We start from the raw sequence: 23,554 nt of genomic DNA, 5'->3' as shown, positions 1-23,554 counted from the left end.
ACGGTGTATACCTGCTTATGCAGATGAATTTTTAAATGAGAAACATGCATCCAGTGCCGGACTTTGAAATGGAATTTCTGTATAAATTTGTGACAACTTAAGGTTTACTGCTACATTAAAGACTTAGCCTTACAAATACCAGACAAATGTTAAAATATGTAAATAAAACATGTTGGGGCTTCAGAACTTGAGCTTCAAAAGGAAAGGCATTTTGTCCGAGAAGGGCGGATCAGAATACTTTCCGGTGAGTATCTTTGACGAAACAAACTGGTTCGCAGCTTCGGTGTAATGAATTCCATCCCAACTAATGTAATCAGAACTATCAGTGCATCCTTTTGCTGTGACAGTTGTTCCGTTCAAGGTCTTCGTTTGTCCGCAGGTAATCTGACTGTCATAGTTCAACGGTGGACCTCCATACCCGCAGCAAGCCATAATAGGTTGTTCAAATCCTGCAGATACAATTCATAAACATCAGATATGAGATGATTAAAACAGAAAGTAACTACGCATATACGGTAAAATTCACAACGAAGAATTTTAAGGTCCTCAGATGTACTAACCATTTTTCGAATAATTTGATATGAGCTCAGATTTGATCGAAAAGATATCAACATAAATGACACTTGCATCCGAGTACTGGCCTTGCAACTTTTTGGTGAGGGCATGAAGCTGCAGGTTAAAGAGTTTAGCAGCTTGGTTATGGTCGCTGACGCATCCTTGTTCGTCAAGCTTCGAAGGATCAGTTCCAAACTTGGCAACATTCTGCGTCAAGCACCCGAGAGGACCCGTGTTGTGTATCCAAAAGTTCCTACCTCCTTGGTCATATAATCTCTGAAAAGAAAAAAAAAAAACAAGGAATGTTAGGTGGATGTCATCTTTCAATTCAAATTATTGATCATCCTTGTTGTGTTAATGTACTGACATTTATTCCTGTTTCGAATTCTGTCAAAATCATTGGAATGGAAGCGAGAATCTGATCCAATGATTTCGAATAAAATGCACCAGCGAGATCATTCTGGCCTATATCGAACATGTAGAGCCCCTTCGCGAAAAAAACTTCCGCGGGCAGATACTTGGGAAAGCTCCTACCTCTAGCTAGCAATTCAAGAACCTTAGCTTTGAATCTAAAAAACTGGGAGACCTGGACCCCGAAAGAAAACGGGCTGATGGATGTTGCAGTTGCTGGAAGTATCGTTGACCCTGCCGCGGCAAAGTTGCAACCTTTTTTGAATATTGGCAGGCCAACGGAATCCAGATAGGCATTGAGAAATGGAAGCTGCATTGCATCCACTGCAAAACGTTAGACACAAAACATAAGGACACGTTCATCACAAAAATGTACAAGTGCTAAAACCATAGACTTAGAAATATATGTATGAATTAAATGCGGTAGAAAAAAGCTAGGAGGGAACAAAATTGAAAATTTACAAAGAAAATCAACGATGAGGCGGCCATCGGAGTATCTCCCAGATGGGGTTTTGAAATAAGATTGTCCATAAGGAGGAAGAATGCTCTCAATGCCGGCGGAAACAAGATTGCCAGTGTCGGAATTCGAATCGCCAAAGTTGAAAACGGCAGGGTGGTTGAAGTGGATGGATTTGGAAAGAGGTAAGGAGATGGAAATCAATGTGAGAATTTGGATGACGCAGGTTTTGGTGTCCATAAGTTCTCTTACTTCTTAGGCTGTTGCTTTCACTTCAATGCAAACAAACCAACAGAAAAATATATACACTTTATGAAGCCTTTGACGATACGTTTTTGTTTGGTGAGCAGTAGTGGTGCTCAAGTGTAAGTTGGTGGTCTGCTTTCACATGTGGAAAGCCAAAGGGCCAAGACAAAAGTGATATTAAATTTATGAGAATGAGGATTCAAATTGACATGTAAGGGGTGGGTGACTGCCTTAACCAACTGACGTAACTCATGTTTGGAACAATATCCATAAACGTTTACATGTGTAATGCATACAAATGTGAAAGTGGTATAAACCGTAAAATTGTGGGGTAAAGTAAAAACATTGCAAAAGTGCATTGTGAGAAATTTACAGAAGAAATCTATGAGGAGACGGGCATCATGAAACCTCCCAGATGGAGTTTTGAAGAAAGACTGTCCATAAGGTGGTGGAAGCTGGAAATCAGCCGGCAGCAAGCACGCCTGTGTCGGAGTTTGAATCGCCGAAGTTGAAAGCGGTGGGGTAGTAGAACTTGGTTGAGTTTCAAGAAGGTAGAAAAATGGAAAATAAGGTGAAAATTTGGAGGGTCGAAGTTTTCGTAGCCATGGATGAAGAGACTTGATGTTCACGGATGTGTTAATTAAGTACCAACCACCAAAACACAGTGATGCATCATGTGTCATATGGAGCCAATTTTATGAGCATAGCGAAAGCTTAAAAAGTTTGCTTTGACTTTTGGCATTCCTCGTTTAATCATCTGAATTTTAAATTGAATATTTTATTGGAGAAAGTTAATCAACACATTAAACGAAACATAATATGAAAATGATTTTTAACTTGCACACTCTTTTACTCTTCTTACGCATCTATAATTATTTATCATCGTTGAATTGAATAAATTTAAAAGAATAAAAATAAACATGAGTGTGCAAGCAAAGAAAAAATGTGTACAAATTATGTTTCCATGTAATATATGTACATATATATATATATAATTTAGACAAATAGACCTATGTTCATAATCTATACTAACGAGTCTCTTTGGGGACATCTGATAAAATTGGAACTTGCATGTGGTCCGCTATCCTAATGGATAGGATGTTGGGTTTTTACCTAGGCGTTTTGGGTTCGAAACTCTACTTTCTTAATTATTGTAATAATTTCAACCTCTTCCGTCAATAATAATAAATTAAATAATAATAATCTACGACCGAAAAAATTTTAAACTTGAAGCTAAAAATAATTTAAAGCTTATTTAGTAATTTAATTCCACTTTCCCAAACATTTTTTTTTCACTCCCAGACAAATAAGCTGAGTTCTAATAATAATACTTACAAATAAGATGACAATGTAATATCATCACTATAGATGTATGTATGTTCATAATTTGAAAATACTTCTCCTACAAATATAAAATTCGAGTAGAAAACTTATGTCGAGTTTTATGCAGAGAAAATTAAATTTAAAGGGTTAAAGTCATATTTTTAGTATAATATTATAATGCATGCACGAGATACATAGAAGTTTGTCAACACCCGCAAGTAGTGCATGTGAGTAATAAGCCCGGAAACTTACTCAGAAAATCTACGATCAGACGGCCATCGGAAGCCCTCCCCGATGATGACGGAGGTTTGAAGTAGTTCTGTCCATAAGGCAGCGGAAGGTTGAAACCAAGCCCAGCACCAAGCTCCCCGGTGTCGGAGTTTGAATCCCCGAAGTTGAAAACCGCCGGATAGCTGAACTTTATCGAGTTCGCAGCCGGTAAAACAGTTGCCAGCAAGGCAAACATTCTGAGAATAATGTAGTTCTTGGCAGCCATGGATGTTGAAATATGAAAGCTTAGGACAGAGAAGCTGCAATGTGATTGAAGTATTGTGCATGTGAGTGTGTATTTATAGGGTTGTTTTGGGTAATGTACCCAAAGTTTTCTTTCCTATTTTTTGGTGGAAAGCCACGTTTTCCCTTTTCTTTGCCCAAAAAAGGTGTTTCCTTTGAGTTTCGGAAAGGCAAATATTGCCAAAAAAGCAAAGCTTAATTGTTCAATTACGATTCTACCCTTCATGCACTCCAATTAGCCACATCTAAATGTACGAACACAGCTATATGTGGCTAATTAGTCCCCGTAATAAGACGGCTTCTAAGGGTGTATTTGGAAATTTGAAGAACCAGATGGGATTCTTTACTACTTGAAGCAAGAACTACATGAAGGACCTTAGAGCAAGCAAGGGCTCAAAACTTGTATTTTTGAAAACGTCTAACAAAACTTTTTTTTTTCTGTTTTTTCCTATAAAGAGTTCGAAATTATTACAATAATTTAAGAGAGGGGAGTTTCGAACCTGGGACAGTGAGTTGAAACAACACCATATCTACTAAGATATTGGACCATATACTTTTTTTCCCCTTCTTTGTGATTCATCTAAGATTTTGTTTCCAAGTCCCATTAGACCAAAAATCTAAAGACGTGCTCTTCTAAAAGCTTAATACAATGTGTCTGCTCTGTTGCATTAACAATTGAGTAGTGCTATTCACATATCATTTTTTATCTCCCGCCCAACCTTGTACTTTTTGTCTACCAATCTTTTTTAATTCATTCAATTTGACTTCGAAAATTAAAAGAGGTTTGTAAAGAAGTAAAAATATTTAATGCTCATCTTTGTAAACTAGAGTGATAACGTTGCCTTGTAAAAATAGATAGTTGATGCTCATCTTGACCTCACTCTTTTTCACAAATGTTCATACATTTGGCTTAACATGTGTCGATATGGTAATTTTTAGTGGTTAACAGTACATGTCTAACTATGTAACGCTCTTACTAAAATTTCTCTCCTAAATTATAATTCAATTTTATTTTGAATATAGTATGAAAATACTAATCTCCTCATTGTTTTCTTGAATTCGTTAATGAATTCGTGTTAATGTTAAGTTTAGATTCGTGTCAAGTGATGATAGGATAATCCAATAAAAAAGAACGAATAGGTTCACACCCAATCCGAGTCGAATTGATCAGACCGGACCAGGTTCGGGTTAATATTTCAGTTTTTAGAATAGAATGAATCGGACCAAACCACCTTCATTGGGCAGGGATAAACGATGTCGTTCTACTCTGTTTTTTCTTGTAAATAAAACCTCTGCTTCCATGGCGGGTAGTTGTTTCCGCAGCCCAACGGATATTCCTAAAACCCTAGAATATCCAACCGTAAAATGACGGCCACGGCGGAGCACGACCTCCTCCATCCTTCAACCCCTCCGTGTCTCCACTTGCTCTCGGCTTTCCTCGCCATAGAGCCCACCGACTCCCTCATCGCCTTGGCCCGGTAACTCCCCCGGCGCACTTTAGCACAACGCCTTACTATCCAGACGATAGGAGCACCGATTGCACCAATTTTTGTGCTTTATGCGCTATTCGGTGCACTTTAGCGTATGGTGGTGCAAGTTAGCACCTTCTTCTTCTTGTTTCTGAATACCTTGTATTTGTGAATTTTGCAGGGAATGCGGCGGAGGAAGGGTTACTGAGAGAGTGCAGAGGTTCATTTGGGATCATTGCATGGGTAAAAATGTAATTTTCTATGTCCTCTACTTATTGCACAGTTTGTAATTACATATTTGAATTGTTATATTTTGGTTGCTGAGAAATTTGGGGGGAAAAGAATCGATTTTTGGGTTTTTAATTGATTGTTTTAGTACTAGTGAATCAATTCAGCGTGGAAGTTTTATTGTTTGTGGCGTGTTCGATTGGATGCGGTTGTGTTTGTCTTTGGCTGGAATCGAATTCCTGAGTTGGAAAGTGTTACTTTTCGATTTCTCTAAGTGTAAATTTTGGCTCAGTTGAATGGTAAATGCAGGCTGGGAAATTACACGCACCGTACCTGAAGAAATTTCTGAAGAAGCTTATTGCCGAAGTTGAGTTGAACCGCGGAGATGTGTTGGATGAGCTATACGAGCATTACGCCCATTTCATGACTTCTTTGAAGGTATAGCTGATGTGCAATGTTTGATGAAGCTGTCATTTACATTATTCGCTTGTTTTCCAGTGGAATTAACAAGCTGTTTTGTTCATTAGGACGGTGATCTTGAAAGAGACAATGCAAGGGTCTTCAAATCTATTTCGTTTCTGTTTCCCGATGGTATAATTCATGTGATGTTGGTTTATGGAGTTTGTCATTCTTGATTAGCATGTTGATTCAATGACTTTGTACCTCTAGGTTGTTTGGAACTTACAAGTTGTCCCGAGTCGCGGAAGCTGATGGTTCCCCTGCAATGTTCACTCAACATGCTTGAAGGAGATACCGGGTATGCTTAATCGTTGATATCTTTTAGACTTTTATCTTCTAGTTGATATGCAATACCTTATTTTCTGTGTTACGTTTTCTGCATGCACAGTATACAAGAATTTGACAAGTTTTAGCGTTCTACATGTTTTAATTGGTTTGTACTAGTTCACAATAATCACTTCATTTTTTTTTATTACGAAGGGTTAATTATTATTGGCTTGTTTTAATGCAGGTGTTCAGTTTGGCCGTCAAGTCTTTATTTATCAGAGTGTATACTTTCGTTTCCCGACTTATTTACTAATAAGTTGTGCTTCGAGGTAAGTTCAATTTTCTAGCATTCATCTCATCGAGTTGCACAAACAGATTATTCGTTACATGAAGGGAGCCATGATAATCCAAGAGCTGGCTGGCTTTGCTGTTGCCTGTTCAACTAATGTCTGAAAGAATCAGCTAAATTATGTTTTGTGGGAAAAGTATTCTTCCTAAGCTAGTTATTACCTTTTGTTTCTTTTTTAAAGCACATTTCTTGATCTTTCTGTGCACTTTTATTCATGGATTTTGTTGTAGTATATTCGCTATGATGCCCTACGTGCATATTACATGATTATATCGTTTACCGTGAATAGGTTGGCTCAGGTGTTGGTTTGGTTGGTATCTGTCTTGCCCATGTCAAGGCATCTAAGGTATGTTATCCAAATTTGAAAGAAGAGGAAAACATTCTCCTTTTATAGTACCATTAGATTTTTCATGAATAATCAGCAAACGGTCTAGAAGAATTTCTGTTCTTTCATTGCACACATGAATTATTGTAAAGTGAAACATTATTGTCGGTGACATTGTGGATTCAATTAGGACCGAGGGTGATTTAACATGATTTTTTCAGTCTTTTAATTTTCAATATTAAACACATACCCACCAACAGACACATGTATCACTAATTATAATAAGGCAAATGGCGTCGGTATTCAGCTGAGGAAAGTTTGTGTTGGATATAGGTGATCCTAAGTGATGGTGACCTGTCAACTTTAGCAAACATGATGGTCAATCTGGAATTGAACCACATTAGCGTTGAAACTAATATGTCAGAAACTACCGAAGATCCATATATGGTGAGTCACTTACCATGATTTCACTCTAGTTGGTAAATGAATGGAATTGATGGTGTTTGAAAATTGCTTGACTTGTAATACCATTACATTATAATAATCTTAACAAACTCAGGTAAAAACCGTAAAATGCCTTCATCTTCCTTGGGAGTCTGTCTCAGAGAGTGAGCTTCAGAACCTCAAGCCAGACATAATGTGAGTATTTCTTTCATGAGACTGCAGACTTCAACTACCAACGCTTACCCCTATCAAAATTTAGACTGCTTTAATTCCTTGCTACGTTAATCAAAGTTTTGAGATAGCGATATGTGATAAAGTTAGATTATTTAGGGATGCTGCAGTTTTGTTTAGTTATTTTGCCAGAAAGCTATGCTGATTTGAGTAATTTCCTTACTTCTCATTCAACAGTTTGGGTGCAGACGTAATTTATGATCCCATATGCCTCCCTCATCTTGTTCGAATACTTGCTTTACTTCTAAACCAGGCGAAATTGGAGAGTAAAGGTGCTGATGGTAGCGTCAATGGATATCATCAAGGGAATGGCAACGGCGATAAATTTGATGCTTTCCTAGCCAAAAGAACAGACAACAGTGCCACAAATGCTGGATCAAAGAAAGGTTCGATGGCTTTTATCGCTACTGTCATCCGCACTATTGACACATTCGATAAATTTTGTGCTTTGTTGGACTCGGCTAACCTTATCATCAAAGACGTAACTGAAGCACTTCGGCCTTCGAATTTGCTTCCGTACATGCTGTCATATGATCGAACCGCTGTTCGGCTGTTTGCCATCTCATGTAAATAGGCTATTTGAATTTCTAGTTAGGCACATTGTTGCTCAACGGCTACAAATGCATGGCATGTTCCCGCGATTTGAAGATTTTTGTTGTAGAAGTTGTAAGATTTGTTGAACTTGTAAGGTACTTTCAAGGGTTGTAAGGTTTTTCTTGTTCGAGTGGCACACAAAATTTGGGAGAAATTCTTGGCGTGCGTGTGACGCTGTTGTCTCACCTATACGCCCAGGACACGACAAATCTCACCTAGTAACAAATCTTGTATACGGCCCTTCGTATCTGGTAAGTGGGGTGGGACTACGATGTGGGCCAAGTGTTGAGAAAATACAATCAGCTCTTGTTTTGCTAATGTGGCCCCAAGAACTCGTCTTAGATACAGGAGAAGAATTTACGTGGAACAGAAATCTTGTGTAAATGGTATCAAGACACATGAAGAGAAACTAACAAGTCTTTATAGTCTTGGCATAAGATGCCACTACAACAATGTATCTGTGTCAAAATTTTCTCCGAGCATTCAGTGTGGATCATAGTCTTGGCATGAAACGCTACCATAACATTCTATGTGTGACATATAAATCATTTTCCAAGCATTCTAAGAGTGGATTTTAGTTTTGGCATTAAACATGACCATGACAATATATCGGCATCATACAAAACTTTCTCCAAGAATTCTAACTGTGGATGATTCGACAGCCAAACCCAATAATTTCTCCACCAAACTTATCCATCCACCAAGTTAGGTTATTATTCTTACTTTTTTAACTTTCTTATCTTTATTTGACCGTTTGATTTAGCAGTCTTCATGTTCATCTGAAATTACTTACGTAAAAATTATTATTTTTCATTGTAAGTTGTGTATTGTCTTGATGATTAGTCTTCCTCTTAACTCGCTAATTCACTATGCTCGAATTCAGACACTCTTATCTTCTCATAAGGTAAATTAAATCTATATTATTGCTTGTATTCAAAATAGAAAAAAAATATTATTTTTATAAATAAACACAAGTGTTTCCATTAGAAACATATTGAATTCTTTCAATAAAAGTTCAACTGCTTCTTGAACGAGCAATTTGAAGTGCACTTCAAAAAGTACTTCCAAGGCCCAAAAACATTTTTGTCATTTACAATCAAACAAAATTAAAAATATTTTTAAGGAAACTTTGACGAAAAGTTATCGGTATCATAATTTTACACTAAAAAGTCAATCTTGGTATTATTCATTTTACCTTTTATTTTGTTCTTATAATTAAAACTCAAAATTTTCAAACCATTTTCATTAGCTTTTTTTATTTCTAATAGTTATAAAGGGTAACCCAAAGACAATTCCAAGTAAATTCAAATGGTAAATAGTAAATAGTAAAAAGAGATGAACTTTAATTATTTATTGCATAACCCTCAGTTTACTAACAGTAACTCCACCAGGGAACATTGAGATAGATGCAAGAGCTGACTTTCCAGTCCCGTCGGTTTTCCTTTGACAAAATCTGGGTAAATCCAGACCATCCAGTTCCAATCAATCAGTTTTCAAGTTGCAGAGCTGTCAGCTCTATATGCAGCAATTTGCTCAGATTCTCAGAACTTCAAAATCCCAATTAATCCCTCATAAAGTTTGTGAAATTTGATTTTAGTCCAAACCAATTCACCATGGAAGAGCTCAAGAACCAAGCAGAAGCTGAAGTGGAAGTGATTCACATGTGGGCAGCTCCAAGATCACTGTCGACCACCCTCATGTATTCTTTTGCTCAGGTGCCCTCCAATGTCTCCAATATTCTCTCTTCTGGGTTCTGTAAGGCCTTGATTGGGACTGCTTCATTAGGAAGCAGTTCTGCTGATAAGTGATTTTTTTCCAGAAGTATTTTTTTCTATAAGCGCTTGTGCTACAAGTGCTTTTTGGGGAAGCATCTAGCAGTGTCAGGTTGTAAGTGCATTTATGCCCAAAAGCACTTTTAACCGTTTCTGCCAAACGCAGTCAGCAGCATTTTTGGTTGCCAGGAAACGCTTTTAGCTCTTGAAGAATCAATCCCAAATCGGCCTAAGAAACTGCAATGTTAAAGATTGCGTCTTTTTTTAGTAGAAGAAAACATAAATTTTGGGCTTTTAGTAATCGAGACTTGTTTTTTGTATTGTTTTGTTTTGTGTTTAGAGGAATGACATGGAAGTGCTTGATGAACCACTGTATGCAACTTTCCTGCAAGTGACAGGTTTTGACAGGCCCTACAGGGAGGAAGTTCTATCCAAAATGGTAAGTCAGTAAAAAATTTCATCCCTAATTACAAGTTTATTTGCTGTTGTAAAATTTACTTTTTACTCTTTATTTGGTAATATCTCAATTTGTTTTTATGCTTTGGTTGATTGTAAAAGTTTGTGAATTTGTCGAATTTTGCTGTCTTGCGTTGGTTATATAATTTGTCGAAGTTTGGAGTACTTGGACCTAATGGAAGACATGGTGCAAAACCGAGCACAGTGGTGTTTTAGGATTCATACAGCCGACCTCACTTAGTGGGATGAGGCTTGGTTGTTGTTGTTGCATTGGGTATATAATTAATCTTGCTACTGTTGTTATTGTTAGCATTAGTGGCAGTGGCTGGTGTAGGAAAAGTAGGATCTATACGAGCAGGATTGCCATTTGCCAATGTTATATTAAAAGCGTTGTTTCTTGTTTTTAGATTCTTTAGTTTGAGTTGAAAATGAAGGTTGAAGGACCTGGATAGAGGTTACTCTTTGGTTTATTGGCAAAACATAAGATTAATCTGATTTTCTGTTATTCGCCAGTGTGATCTCTGATGTCTTTGTAGACATCGAAATTTCAGTAAAACAAATGTTCACCCAACGCATTAAAGTTTTGACGTGTCAAGGCATACATGGCATACGCCACGTGTTGTACAAATTGTACACATGGCGTGTGACTCAACAAAATAGAAAGAAATACCCTTGAAGGATTAAACAAGTTTTTCTTCTCATGTTGGGCAATGACAAGGTAAGCACACTTCAATCCATTACGGATCAAAGCAAGTTTTTCTCATTTGGGCAATGACAAAGCATACACATTTCAAGTTTAAAATGGTGTTAAGTGGGAAATTAGGCCATAAGTTAGACCACTTCAAGTTTAAAATGGTATTAAGTGGGAAATTAGGCCATAAGTTACACCACTTCAATTTCAATATTGCATTAAGTGGGAAAATTAGGCAATGGTGCTTGGAAAGGAAAAAAATATTTTGTGGTGGTGATTCATTCTCAAAGCCTATAAATAGGCTTCTCCATCAAGGTATCAAGCATCAAGGAATTCACAAATACATTTCTCTACTCCCAAATTGGAAGAGAATTCCCCAAATCCTTGAAGCTTTGAAACTCCAAAGCTCTCAAGCATCCAAATTCCCAAGAATTCCGAAGGATCAAGAAAGCACTCTTCGTTCTTCGTCAAATCCTCCTTCAAGATCAAGCCCAAAAGCCCTTGAAGAAAACCAACTGTTCATTCAAGATCAAGCCTCGACGGCCCTTGAAGAAAACCAACCGTTCTTCAAGATCAAGCCCAAAAGCCCTTGAATATCCGCTCATCCATCAACATTCAAGATCAAGCCCCGAAGGCCCTTGAAGAAACTTACAACTGTTCATCCAAGATCAAGCCTCGACGGCCCTTGGATCAACAAATCTAGATCTTACGGAGATAGAATCAGAGGACCAAATTTGAGAGAGATCGTAACCCCAAAATCATAAACACAAAAATATTATTTTGTACACGTCATTCTGGTTTCTTGTTTCAAGGAATCTTTCGTGTTCACAAATTTGGCACGCCCGGTGGGACCATCTCTACCTCTCATCTCTGTCTCCGTTCGAGATATTTAAGCACAGTCCATGGCTTCAAAAAAAGAACAAGTCATGACTATCGGCACTACCTCCATTGAAAAACAGTTGATTCAGATGAAGGAAACAATTGCAAGGCTGCTAAAGACTGCAGAGGAGAAAAACTTGCAAACCGCCGGACTCATCAACCGTCTGGAGGCGCAACATGGCGTCAAAGTGAAACCAAGCTCTCTTCCAACTAAGAAGACCGAAGAAGGCTTTAACCCAAATGCCTACGAACTCATGTCAAAGGCTAGGCATGACTTTGCTTCCTCTTCAAATCTTGGAAAGAAGGTTTCAAACACCGTCAACGACAAAGATCGTGACCTCACCAAAACTCAAAAGAAGTTGAAGGAGCATGGTTACGGAGTTGACAACAACCAAAGCACACCTCCAAAATCAATGGCATCAAGCAAGGGACAAGCCGTTCTTGCAACCACCAAGGGAAGAAGCATAAGCACTTCCGCCGCAAATGGAGCATCCATTGGTGCCACAACCACTTCTCAACATGCCGCTGCAAAGTTGGTACTGCTAAGCAAGCAAGAGCAGCATCAAAGGCGCGAGTCGGTCATCCACCTGACCTTGATGGGGGCACCAAAGCATGCTATTGAGGCACACAAGATGACACCCCAAAATGGCCAATGGGGTTCTTCATCAGCACTATGGATGTCTGAAGGAAAGTCATGTCTATTGGTTGCACAAGTCATGACCATCGGCGTCACCTCTGTTGAAGAACAACTGGCTCAAATGAGCGAAGCAATTGCAAAGCTTACACAGACTGTGGAAGAGAAGGACTTGCAGATTGCCGCACTTGTCAACCAACTAGATGCGCTGCCCGACGTGAAAGTCGACCCAAATGTTGGCCTATTAAAGAAAGAAGTCGACGAAGAAGAGGAGCCTCCAGTGGAGAAAGTCGAAGAGAAGCTGAAGCTAGACCAAGCAACGGCGTTCATGGAATCTCTCTCTATCCAGCAGCTACAGGAGATGATCGCAAGCACTGTCAAGACACAGTACGAAGGAAGCTCGCATGACTCCGTACTGTACTCAAAGCCTTACTCCAAGAAGATTGATGCTTTGAAGATGCCAAGGGGTTATCAGCCCCCAAAATTCATGCAGTTCGATGGAAAAGGCAACCCGAAGCAACATGTCGCCCATTTCATTGAAACTTGCAACAATGCTGGGACAGAGGGAGACTACCTTGTCAAACAGTTCGTACGTTCGCTGAAAAGTAACGCTTTTGACTGGTACACCGACCTCGAACCCGAGTCTATCAACAGTTGGGACCAGCTAGAAAAGGAATTCCTCAACCGTTTCTACAGCACTCGTCGTACTGTAAGCATGCTAGAGTTGACCAGTACGAAACAGTGGAGAGATGAACCTGTCATCAACTACATAAATAGATGGCGCTCCTTAAGTCTGGATTGTAAAGATCGGCTTTCTGAAATCTCTGCCATTGAGATGTGCGTTCAAGGCATGCAGTGGGGACTACACTACATCCTTCAAGGCATTAAACCACGAACATTTGAGGAGTTAGCCACCCGTGCCCATGATATGGAGTTAAGCATCACCCGTCATGAGAAGAAAGAACAGATCGCCGACTACAAGAATGACAAAGTTTTGGGGCCCAAGGTGGATAAGGCTGCGTGGAAACCCACCAAGGAAGCAATGACGGTCAACACAACTCCAGTCAAAACCCATACACGAGGCAAGGCGATTCAAACCGAAGCTTTTCGTGATCAAGAGATACGTAGACGCACTTTGAAGGAGCTTGAGGAGAAGACATATCCATTCCCCGACTCTGACGTGGTTGCCATGTTGAAAGACTTGCTTGACAAAAAGGTGATCGACCTACCTGAGTGCAAACGGCCGGAAGAGATGAACCGTACTGACAGTCCAAGGTACTGTAAATTCCACCGCTTCATTGGTCATCCGACGGAAAAGTGCTTTGTGCTAAAAGATCTCATCATGAAGTTAGCTCAGAAAGGGATCATCGAGCTAGATCTTAATGATGTGGTGAAGTCAAACTATACCACCGTCACTTCTGGCTCTTTGAACTCAAAATCTTCACCTCAACCGTTGGGGGCATGCTCCAAAACCATGTCAGTCACGTCAAGTGAAGTTGAAGGATGGACTTATGTCACTCCAAAGAAAATGCACAAGAAACATAGGTCTCCTCCACAAGTTCACCAATCGGAAAGGGGGCAAAGCAGCTACCGTCAACCTTCAAAGCTACATGAAAGTGTTGAGGATGAGGAAGTTATGACACAAAGATCGTCCGTTGCCATCACAATGCGCGATTTCTTCCCCAAAGACTTCTTCAATCACTCAGTCAGGACTCCTTGCTATGAAGATTGCAAGGAATGCCTCTCTAAGATCGTTTGACAAATTCAAAAAAGCTCCTCGTTCGCACGAGCATAAAAGGCGACAACCAACGCTCCTCGTTCGCACGAGCCTAAAAGGCGACAACCAAAGCTCCTCGTTCGCACGAGCCTAAAAGGTGACAACAAACGCTCCTTGCCTGCACGAGCTGAAACTGCAAACGGCACCAAAACGCTCCTGGCCCGCAAGAGCATAAACTGTGTACGGCAAAATCATCATCAAAATCATCATCAAAACCATCACTCATTTGAACTACGTCATGACTTGATCCCTCCTCAACCAAGGGTACGTAGGCAACTTGAAACTTCAAAACTTCAAGTACAGTCACATCATCAAAATTAAAAAAAAAAAATTAAAAAAAAAAAAAAGGAAATAACACATCTTGGTGATGTATATGTTTTATCTGTATTTAGCACAATACACTAAATAAAATAAAGCATGTTCATTGATCTCCGAGAAATTACAAGTGCGTACCAAAAAAAAAAAAAAAAAAAAAAAAAGAAAGAGAGATGGAGCTTTCATAAAGGTTGTTCACGTAAAGCCCCACTACTTGGGGAAACTACAGAAGCGGGAGGCATCAAAGAAGAAGCCTCAATACTTGGTGGAACGCTAGATGAGCCAGGAAAAATGTGCCTCTGGAAGAAAGCAGCAAGTCTTTGACGGTCACTTTGAATTCGACCACTGGATTCTTGCAGCTCATCAAGCTTCCTCTTCATGCCCGTCGAATAGTTATTTGCAAGCACATGCAAACTTCTATTCTCGTGCTTAAGCTGTTTGATCTCTTGCTTAAGAGTTTCCACCTCCGCCATCAATGATTCCACTTGGCGGGATCGAGCAAGTAGGCGTTGGCCCATGTTGGACACAGAGCCTGCGCACTGAACACTGAGAGTTAGGGACTCTTGAACGGCCAACTCATCGGACCGTTCTGAAAGCAGCCTACTATCTTTTGGAGTGAGGAAGTTTCTAGCTACTATCGTAGCTGTTGTTGCGTCCTTCATCACAGAATCTTCACCCGTCAAAGGGCCATTAGAAGATAAGAAAGAAGGGCACCATACATTTACCTGACGCGGCGCACTCGGATCACTGCTGAGACTTAAATCTAAGCAAATGTTAGACGGGTTAGCCATTGTCAAAAGGTTAAAAGAGAAAGGTGGATGGAGTAAAATCAGAAAGAGCCGAAGACGATTTTCACAAACGGGCGATCTTCAAAGTGTGCATGTTGGAGGTAATCGATACCTCTATAAAAAGCCAAGGCGACACGACCACCGATTCAAAAAATCGGATTTTCCTGCGTGAAGTTCGGCGACGCTTTCGCGGCTTTTCAGATAACGCGTTCAACTTTGTCAAAAGATCTCTGACAAAGTTGAAAACACGTGAAGGTTATCATCCCAACTACGCGCCTTTGCCAACAAGCGTGGTGACAGAGCCGCACCCGTGACTACTTTTTCGAAGAGGCGCTCGCTCAGAAATCGAAGAGACGCTTGTTAAAAAATCGAAGAGACGTTTGTCGACAAGGGTAAAAGAACATAACCACCACTTGCTATTGGGAAATCCCTATATATGTCGACCTTCATCTTTTATGGCAAGGCAGACCTGAAAAAAAAAAATGCCCAACTCTTCCTCACCTCTGAGGGCGCACTCCCAGCAAAGCCTTTCGAAATACTCAATTTTTTCTTCTTTCCCAAAGAAGATACCAGATGCCTGGAGTACAGATGACCCAGGAGGAAACGGTAGATTGAAATATGTGGAGACAAGCACAACAAATACATGTGCTGATCCATTCGCCGCTTCTTCAAAAGCAAAGGTATCTCATATCATCAAGGTCGAAAGCAAAGGTATCTCATATCATGCTTTTTCCTTGTCTTTTCCTTTGTCCTTGTTCTTACTCGCATGGCAAAGTGAAAGAAGCAATCAGCCGGCACTTGGAGTCAGTCTTCTGATCTGGAACCGACTGCCTGGAATCTATTCCCTGGTTGCTTACCTAGCGTTGCTCTCGAGTAGTCATCTTCAACGGTTGATACACTTCCAGAGAAGGGACCACTTCTGCAAAGGGGAGCAAGTAAGGCAAGTGAAAATGATACATTAAAGCATGTGGAGACAAGCAACAACTGCATATGCTGAGCTATCCTCTAACCCTCTTCAATACAAATTGGAGAGATTGAACAAAGAAACAGAAAAAAAGAGTAAAGCTCAGACCTTCGGGGGCCAGAAAATCTTCCAGTCGAACTCAAGATCAAGCCTCGATGGCCCTTGAAGAAATTTCCTGCTGCCCAGTTCAAGAGTAGCACAAAGGAAAATCAACGATTGGAGGAAACCAGAAAATCTTCCAGTCGAACTCAAGATCAAGCCTCGATGGCCCTTGAAGAAATTTCCTGCTGCCCAGTTCAAGAGTAGCACAAAGGAAAATCAACGATTGGAGGAAACCATAAAATCTTCCAGTCGAACTCAAGATCAAGCCTCGATGGCCCTTGAAGAAATTTCCTGCTGCCCAGTTCAAGAGTAGCACAAAGGAAAATCAACGATTGGAGGAAACCAGAAAATCTTCCAGTCGAACTCAAGATCAAGCCTCAATGGCCCTTGAAGAAATTTCCAGCCTAGTTCAAGACTAAGCCTGTGGAAAATCAACGATTGGAGGAAACCAAAAAATCTTCCAGTCAAACTCAAGATCAAGCCTCAATGGCCCTTGAAGAAATTTCCAGCCCAATTCAAGATCAAGCCTCGACGGCCCTTGGGTTGACATCTACATTAAGGGACTTCAAAACGCATCTTCTACACGTGACAAGCACATGTCTACGACGCGCCTTGAAGTGGGGGCATTTGTAGACATCGAAATTTCAGTAAAACAAATGTTCACCCAACGCATTAAAGTTTTGACGTGTCAAGGCATACATGGCATACGCCACGTGTTGTACAAATTGTACACATGGCGTGTGACTCAACAAAATAGAAAGAAATACCCTTGAAGGATTAAACAAGTTTTTCTTCTCATGTTGGGCAATGACAAGGTAAGCACACTTCAATCCATTACGGATCAAAGCAAGTTTTTCTCATTTGGGCAATGACAAAGCATACACATTTCAAGTTTAAAATGGTGTTAAGTGGGAAATTAGGCCATAAGTTAGACCACTTCAAGTTTAAAATGGTATTAAGTGGGAAATTAGGCCATAAGTTACACCACTTCAATTTCAATATTGCATTAAGTGGGAAAATTAGGCAATGGTGCTTGGAAAGGAAAAAAATATTTTGTGGTGGTGATTCATTCTCAAAGCCTATAAATAGGCTTCTCCATCAAGGTATCAAGCATCAAGGAATTCACAAATACATTTCTCTACTCCCAAATTGGAAGAGAATTCCCCAAATCCTTGAAGCTTTGAAACTCCAAAGCTCTCAAGCATCCAAATTCCCAAGAATTCCGAAGGATCAAGAAAGCACTCTTCGTTCTTCGTCAAATCCTCCTTCAAGATCAAGCCCAAAAGCCCTTGAAGAAAACCAACTGTTCATTCAAGATCAAGCCTCGACGGCCCTTGAAGAAAACCAACCGTTCTTCAAGATCAAGCCCAAAAGCCCTTGAATATCCGCTCATCCATCAACATTCAAGATCAAGCCCCGAAGGCCCTTGAAGAAACTTACAACTGTTCATCCAAGATCAAGCCTCGACGGCCCTTGGATCAACAAATCTAGATCTTACGGAGATAGAATCAGAGGACCAAATTTGAGAGAGATCGTAACCCCAAAATCATAAACACAAAAATATTATTTTGTACACGTCATTCTGGTTTCTTGTTTCAAGGAATCTTTCGTGTTCACAGTCTTTTCGTGTTTATTTTGCCGTTTGCATCCTAATGTTTTGTTTCCCTTGAAAAACTGGCATGATTCATCGTAAAATTTAAATTTATGTTTTGGCTCCAATTTGTTCTCTTTTCCCTGATTCTCTTAACGTTGAATTTTTATGTCATTTCTATTAGGAATCTGATGGAAATAAAGTTGTAAAAGATATCATCTACGGCCCTGGAAGAAAGAAGTATCGCCTCTGTAAGGTGATAAACGATATTTTCCCTGATTGAGCAAGCTAATGGCTGTGTTTTTGTTATCCTATCTGGACCACCCCAGAAAATGCTTTTGTTTCGGTGTTTTTGCTAGTTGATTCAATACTGATGTCAGTATTTTCGTGATCTGCAGCATATCGCAAAGCAACGTGTGCCTGGATTACCTAATGATTTAATGAAGAAAGGAAAGCACTTCATTCTGATCCGGAATCCACTTGATATTTTGGTAAGAGTCTGTGTGCGTAAACAGAGTGAAATCTATTTTGTGGTCTTGGTAATTTTGAATTTAGCCATGCTTCACATCTTAGGCTGCTGACTTTACTGTTCGATGTTTGTCAGCCATCCTTTGAGAAGGTTGTTCCTCCATCCCTTGTTGAATTAAGTTTAGCAGAAATGGTCGCCATATATAGTGAGCTCTCGCAACTGGGGCGACCCCCTCCCGTTGTTGATGCAGCAGAACTTCAACGAGATCCTGAGGTATTAGAGAGTTTTTTGATACAGATTCATGACTTATCACAAGTGATTTCTCTGCATTGACCAAGCATTGCATAGTGTTTATGTATTGATTAAGTAAAACTTTCTCAATCTTCTGTTTTCTTTTCCCCTTTATCTCATTGATGATTAGGCTACATTAAGCGGTCTTTGTGAAGACTTGGAAATTCCTTTTCAGCCCACAATGCTCAAGTATGCAAAAGCTATTCCATTTAAGTTGATAGTGTTCTTGTCTATTTTTAGTTCTTTTAACATAAATGTTGCTTTTGTAGTTTAGTTTATTTATTTATTTTTTTTTTTGTGCATGACAAGTTCCCAATGATTTTTTTTTATCTGTTTTAGATGGGAGGCCGGTCCAAAAGCAATAGATGGTGTTTGGGCTCCATGGTGGTACGCAACTGTGCATAAATCGACAGGCTTTCAACCACCAAGAAAATATCCTGCGGTATGATATTTGCGCATTGCATTACATTAAATTTGTGATATGTTGAAACCATAAGTGTTGTATTTTCAGTCAAGGAACTAGTCATTTTTGTCGCATGGAAAAACTGGACGCAAAGATCATCCAAAAATAAAAGATATTGGCAACTCAAGTTATGACATTACTGAATGTTTTGTTTGAGCTTATGCTCTTTTTGTGTTTTTCAGCCATTCCCTATGTCTCTGTATGACGTGCTTGAGCAAAGCCTACCATTCTACAACCTTCTTAGGCGCCATATGAGGCAGACATCGAGCCTTCTGAAGTCTCCTTTGCCTGATCCCGATCTTCCAGTTCCAGAAAATAAGAAGCTACTTGCATGGGTTGGTGATGAGATTGTACCGCGTGATAGTGCAAAGGTAATTGTGCGCAAGATACTTGATGATCTCCAGCCGACAGAATCACTCCAGTGTTTTGTTTTAATGCTAAGGTTGGATATTTATTTTTATCCTGTATCCTGTCTAAGGTTTCTGTGTTTGACTCGGTTGTCCAAGGCGGTGATTCAGTTTGGGAAGGTCTTCGAGTTTATGATGGGAAGATATTCAAGCTTGAAGAGCATTTAGATAGGTAAGAGGAGAGAAAATCTGATTTTCGATGAGATTGATTCCTGGTGACTTGATAAGTTGGAAAAACTTATAATTTAGAATGTTCTATTATGATATGTTGGCGATGCTTAATATCCTTTGAAAGAGTTAATCTTTAATGTTGAATCTTATCCTTTCATTAACCTAATGTATGCATTATTTTGATACCAATAGGTTATTTGACTCTGCAAAGGCTTTGGCATTCAACAATGTTCCTACTCGCGAAGAGGTGAGAGTTCAATTCATCGTCTTGGGTCTTATGTGAAGAGATTTTTTCTTCAGTAGATTTGGCCTATATGGAAATGAGTCGTCAGCTCATCCTAGTACTGCATCTCATTTCTTCAGGTTAAGGAAGCCATCTTTAGAACTCTTATTCGAAATGGAATGTTCGACAAGTCACACATCCGATTAAGTCTGACACGTGGCAAAAAGGTAATGCATTTTATGTGGCATCGATATCAGTTTTAGCTAGAGATTTGTTATCTGCTGTTTTTGTAGTTGCATTGTTTATTATGGTTTGCAAAATGGTTTGGGCTGGAATGGGACATAGTAAATGGAATCAATGAAATAGACCCTAAGTCTCCGTGGTTAATAATGTTTACATCAATGGTACCTGGTAAGGCTCCATCAAAAGTATTACGAGGTATTTTTTCATTAAGTATCATAAGCTTGGTGGTGATAAAAGTGGTGAGTAGCAGACTGTTGCGAGTGTGTCCGCTTTAATTTCATGTTAAAAGTTGGGACAAGTTTTTGATTGAATATTTTTGGTGTAGTTGTTTGGTGCACTCTTTATTCCTCGAGTGATTTTATCGTTTCTTGTCATCTTCAGGTTACTTCTGGCATGAGCCCAGCATTCAATCTCTATGGATGCACCTTGATTGGTACAATAAAAATCTCAATCCTCTGCCCTCCCATGCAACATTTGATTTTGTTTGACATGCATGTTCTGTTCTTTGCTATGAGAAAAAAGAAACCTAAGCTGATTGTGTAATGCGCTAGTAAAATTTTTGGTCTTTCTAATGCTGTACTTTCTATTTCTCCAAACATGCAGTGCTTCCTGAATGGAAGCCCCCGGTCTATGACAATACAAAGGGAATAACTCTTGTTACAGCTACCACCCGTCGTAATTCACCAAATGTAGTCTTCTCATTTTTCTCTTTCTTTTCTCGTGCTTCATTTGTCTGATTGATTTTTCTGCTATATCCGTTGACTTTTAATTTTTTTTTTTTTTTCCCTTTTTCTTTTACCAGAATTTGGATTCAAAGATTCACCACAATAACCTACTCAATAATATACTTGCAAAGGTTTGTTCTGTTCTTATCATCTGCTAGTAACATGCCACACGCCGTGTATTGATCTTGCAGAACTTTGACCTACATTTGTTTAAGTCATCTTGAATATATTGCAGATAGAAGGAAACAATGTAAACGTTGATGATGCAATCATGCTTGACAAGGATGGTTATGTGTCTGAAACAAATGCTACGAACATTGTAAGCCTGTGCTCTTTCTATTCAGGTTTTGGTGCTGTATGAACAGTTGGTGGCTAGGTTCCACTTTCCAGATGTAGTTTTTCATTGTTATTTATGAATTTCATTTGTGAAAGGATCGGAAATGTATCCATGTAAACTAGTCTCAAGTGAATGTTAGAGGGCTGGATCAACTTACTTTCTAGTTCGTACATTTTTAATGAGCACAAAATTTAGGCCTGTCCTTAAGTAATGCAATGCTGTAGGGACTTCTGCTATTGTATTATCACATCCTATCAGTTCCTTTCACTCCATGTAAGCAATGCTGTAGGGACTTCTGCTATCGTATTATCACGTCCTATCAGTTCCTTTCACTCCATGCAAATTACGTGACATCCACACTGTAAACAAACTCCTGTGTTTGATTATGCAGTTTTTGGTGAAGAAAGGCCGTGTTTTGACTCCTCATGCTGATTACTGCCTTCCTGGCATTACTCGAGCAACTGTAAGTTCTGTAGATTTCCCTCTTATTATTGGAATTGCCATCGTTCTCCATGAATTTTAAATATTTTTATCCTTCACTTTGGTGATAATGAGATATTAGCCTGAGTACATTGACCCTTGACAAAGTAGCGATAATATTTTACACCTGATTTTCCTGCGACTCAATGATCTTATCGAATTTGCAGGTGATAGATCTTGTAGTGAAGGAGAAGTTGGTCTTAGAGGAGAGAAGGATCAGCCTATCAGAGTTCCATACTGCTGATGAGGTTTTCTTACATAAATACGCATAGTTGGTTACTTAATATATACTTATTAATGGAAGTGTTATTCCCATGTGTTTGTTTTGAACATATTCTTCATCTGTTCTGTATTACGTAATTATCATTTACAGCTATTATGGATGCCCTGCAGGTATGGACTACAGGAACAATGGGAGAACTCACTCCGGTGAGTGCCTTGCATACTACATATTCAACTGTTCATGCTTCCGTTCATTGATGCTGAAATGGTCCTCTTCACAAGAAGTAATACTTAGTTGATGGGATTTTGTTTACCAGGTCATAAAGATTGATGGTCGCCAAGTTGGTGAAGGAAAAGTGGGGCCTGTGACTCGAAGATTGCAGAATGCTTTCAAGGAGCTGACAGAAGCATCGGGAGTGCCCATACCAAACTATCGTGAAACTTGAAGATAATTTCTTCAAAAGGTGAGAGTGCCTCACTTTCTTCATTCAGCTATTGACATTTTTCCACGTCAGTCTTGGTACATGCTGCTAACCAAACCTTACATGTAGCTTAACCAAGTTCTTGTATGCTTAATAGTGTTCATCTTCTGTTTAGAAAACCTTTAGCGGATATCTGATCTAAAACGAATGCTTACTACTTCCGTTTCTTTGTATATTCGTAACTTTCGTGAATCGCAGGTTGTATTAACGGACTAGTGAATTTGTTGGATCCATGGTTTGCAGTTGGAATTGATGAGAGCTTCTCTCACAGATGAATAAAAGTACCAATTCTTTGAACACCACAAATGTTGCTGGTACAGATGTGCAAATCGCCATTGCTTTTTCATTTGTCCTTTATTTCACTTTTAACGGATCAGTGGGAACATGTCTAAATTTATAGTTCTTATAACTCAGAAGTTGTACAAGCATATTCAACAATGTCCTTTATTTCTCTTTTTGCACCTCTCTTTTTCTAGCTGTTTGGGGGAATAAATCAAAGAAAATTAAGGGACATTAGACAAAGGGATAAGTGCAGAATGAGAAAACAATAAGGCGGAAATCATTTCTCTTGACAATATGGCTTGTTGCATGCTGAGAGTATCAATCCCCAGTCGGAAAAAGAAAGGATCTTGTACGTGCTTATAAGAAATTGTGCTACTTTTCATATTTCCAATCGGTTTTTTGATGGAGCCTCAAGTTTCTTCATGTTATATATCATAGTAGGTTGTTTCATGTGTAAAGCCTAATGGCCACACGTCCTCTACGTCACCTCATTTGTATTGTTCATGTGCTAGGCTTGAAAATTTTGCCACACGTGAGAGGACATGTTAGAGATTATCAATCTCACATTAGAAAATAAGGGACCTTGTATGTGCTTATAAGTAATTGGACTACTTTCTATACAAAAATGCAACCCTTAACATGTTTTTCATATCATATTCGTACATAGAATCTTAACTTTCTTCACTGCATTCATATGATGATATGAGTATAGCATATGAAGATGATCATTGCTTATGCAGCAGCAGCCAAGTCAGATCCTTAATTAGAGGGTTAATTAAAAACTAAACAGCATTATAAGTACATTACCAATTGCCTTTTAGTGGGAAGTTTTAAAGGATTAAGGCTAGTTGTCCACAACAATGTACCCTTCTTTTTTGCACTATAAAAACCAACATCCACAAGCTTTCGTGTGGAATGC

The 23,554-nt window shown here is 39.2% G+C and overlaps 2 protein-coding genes across 3 annotated transcripts; one reads left to right on the top strand and one right to left on the bottom strand.

The window, feature by feature from the left end:
- Positions 1-62: 62 nt before the first annotated feature.
- LOC103928325 (GDSL esterase/lipase At1g54790) lies at positions 63-3,516 on the bottom strand. Of its 2 annotated transcripts, none has more exons than XM_048577045.1 (4): positions 3,245-3,516; positions 923-1,290; positions 561-831; positions 63-449 (listed from the first exon to the last, which is right to left on the bottom strand). In XM_048577045.1, the coding sequence occupies exons 1-4, from the start codon at positions 3,486-3,488 to the stop codon at positions 181-183; spliced, it is 1,152 nt and encodes a 383-aa protein (XP_048433002.1). In that variant the 5' UTR covers positions 3,489-3,516; the 3' UTR covers positions 63-180. The 2 variants fall into 2 exon arrangements, with proteins under 2 accessions (XP_048433002.1, XP_009335632.2); XM_009337357.2 differs by lacking the exon at positions 3,245-3,516 and adding an exon at positions 1,429-1,709.
- Positions 3,517-4,790: 1,274 nt separating this feature from the next.
- LOC103928360 (branched-chain-amino-acid aminotransferase-like protein 1) lies at positions 4,791-23,044 on the top strand. The gene is made up of 31 exons (XM_048577323.1): positions 4,791-4,983; positions 5,156-5,225; positions 5,512-5,640; positions 5,730-5,793; positions 5,872-5,959; positions 6,173-6,257; positions 6,567-6,623; positions 6,936-7,049; positions 7,162-7,241; positions 7,455-7,848; positions 7,967-8,122; positions 9,437-9,586; positions 9,984-10,082; positions 18,025-18,096; positions 18,239-18,331; positions 18,445-18,582; positions 18,731-18,789; positions 18,940-19,042; positions 19,246-19,434; positions 19,542-19,642; positions 19,834-19,888; positions 20,005-20,091; positions 20,489-20,540; positions 20,711-20,796; positions 20,910-20,963; positions 21,068-21,151; positions 21,561-21,632; positions 21,817-21,897; positions 22,043-22,078; positions 22,189-22,335; positions 22,552-23,044. Exons 1-30 carry the CDS (start codon positions 4,871-4,873, stop codon positions 22,315-22,317), a joined length of 3,090 nt encoding a protein of 1,029 aa, XP_048433280.1. The 5' UTR covers positions 4,791-4,870; the 3' UTR covers positions 22,318-22,335; positions 22,552-23,044.
- The last annotated feature ends 510 nt before the right edge of the window (positions 23,045-23,554 follow it).

Source organism: the organism of the source record quoted next, unplaced genomic scaffold, assembly GCF_019419815.1.
Source record: "Pyrus x bretschneideri cultivar Hongxiangsu unplaced genomic scaffold, Pyrus_bretschneideri_v1 Contig11, whole genome shotgun sequence".
NCBI lineage: Eukaryota > Viridiplantae > Streptophyta > Magnoliopsida > Rosales > Rosaceae > Pyrus > Pyrus x bretschneideri.
Note: the sequence above shows the minus strand (reverse complement) of the source record. Positions and strands in the feature narration are given on the sequence as shown.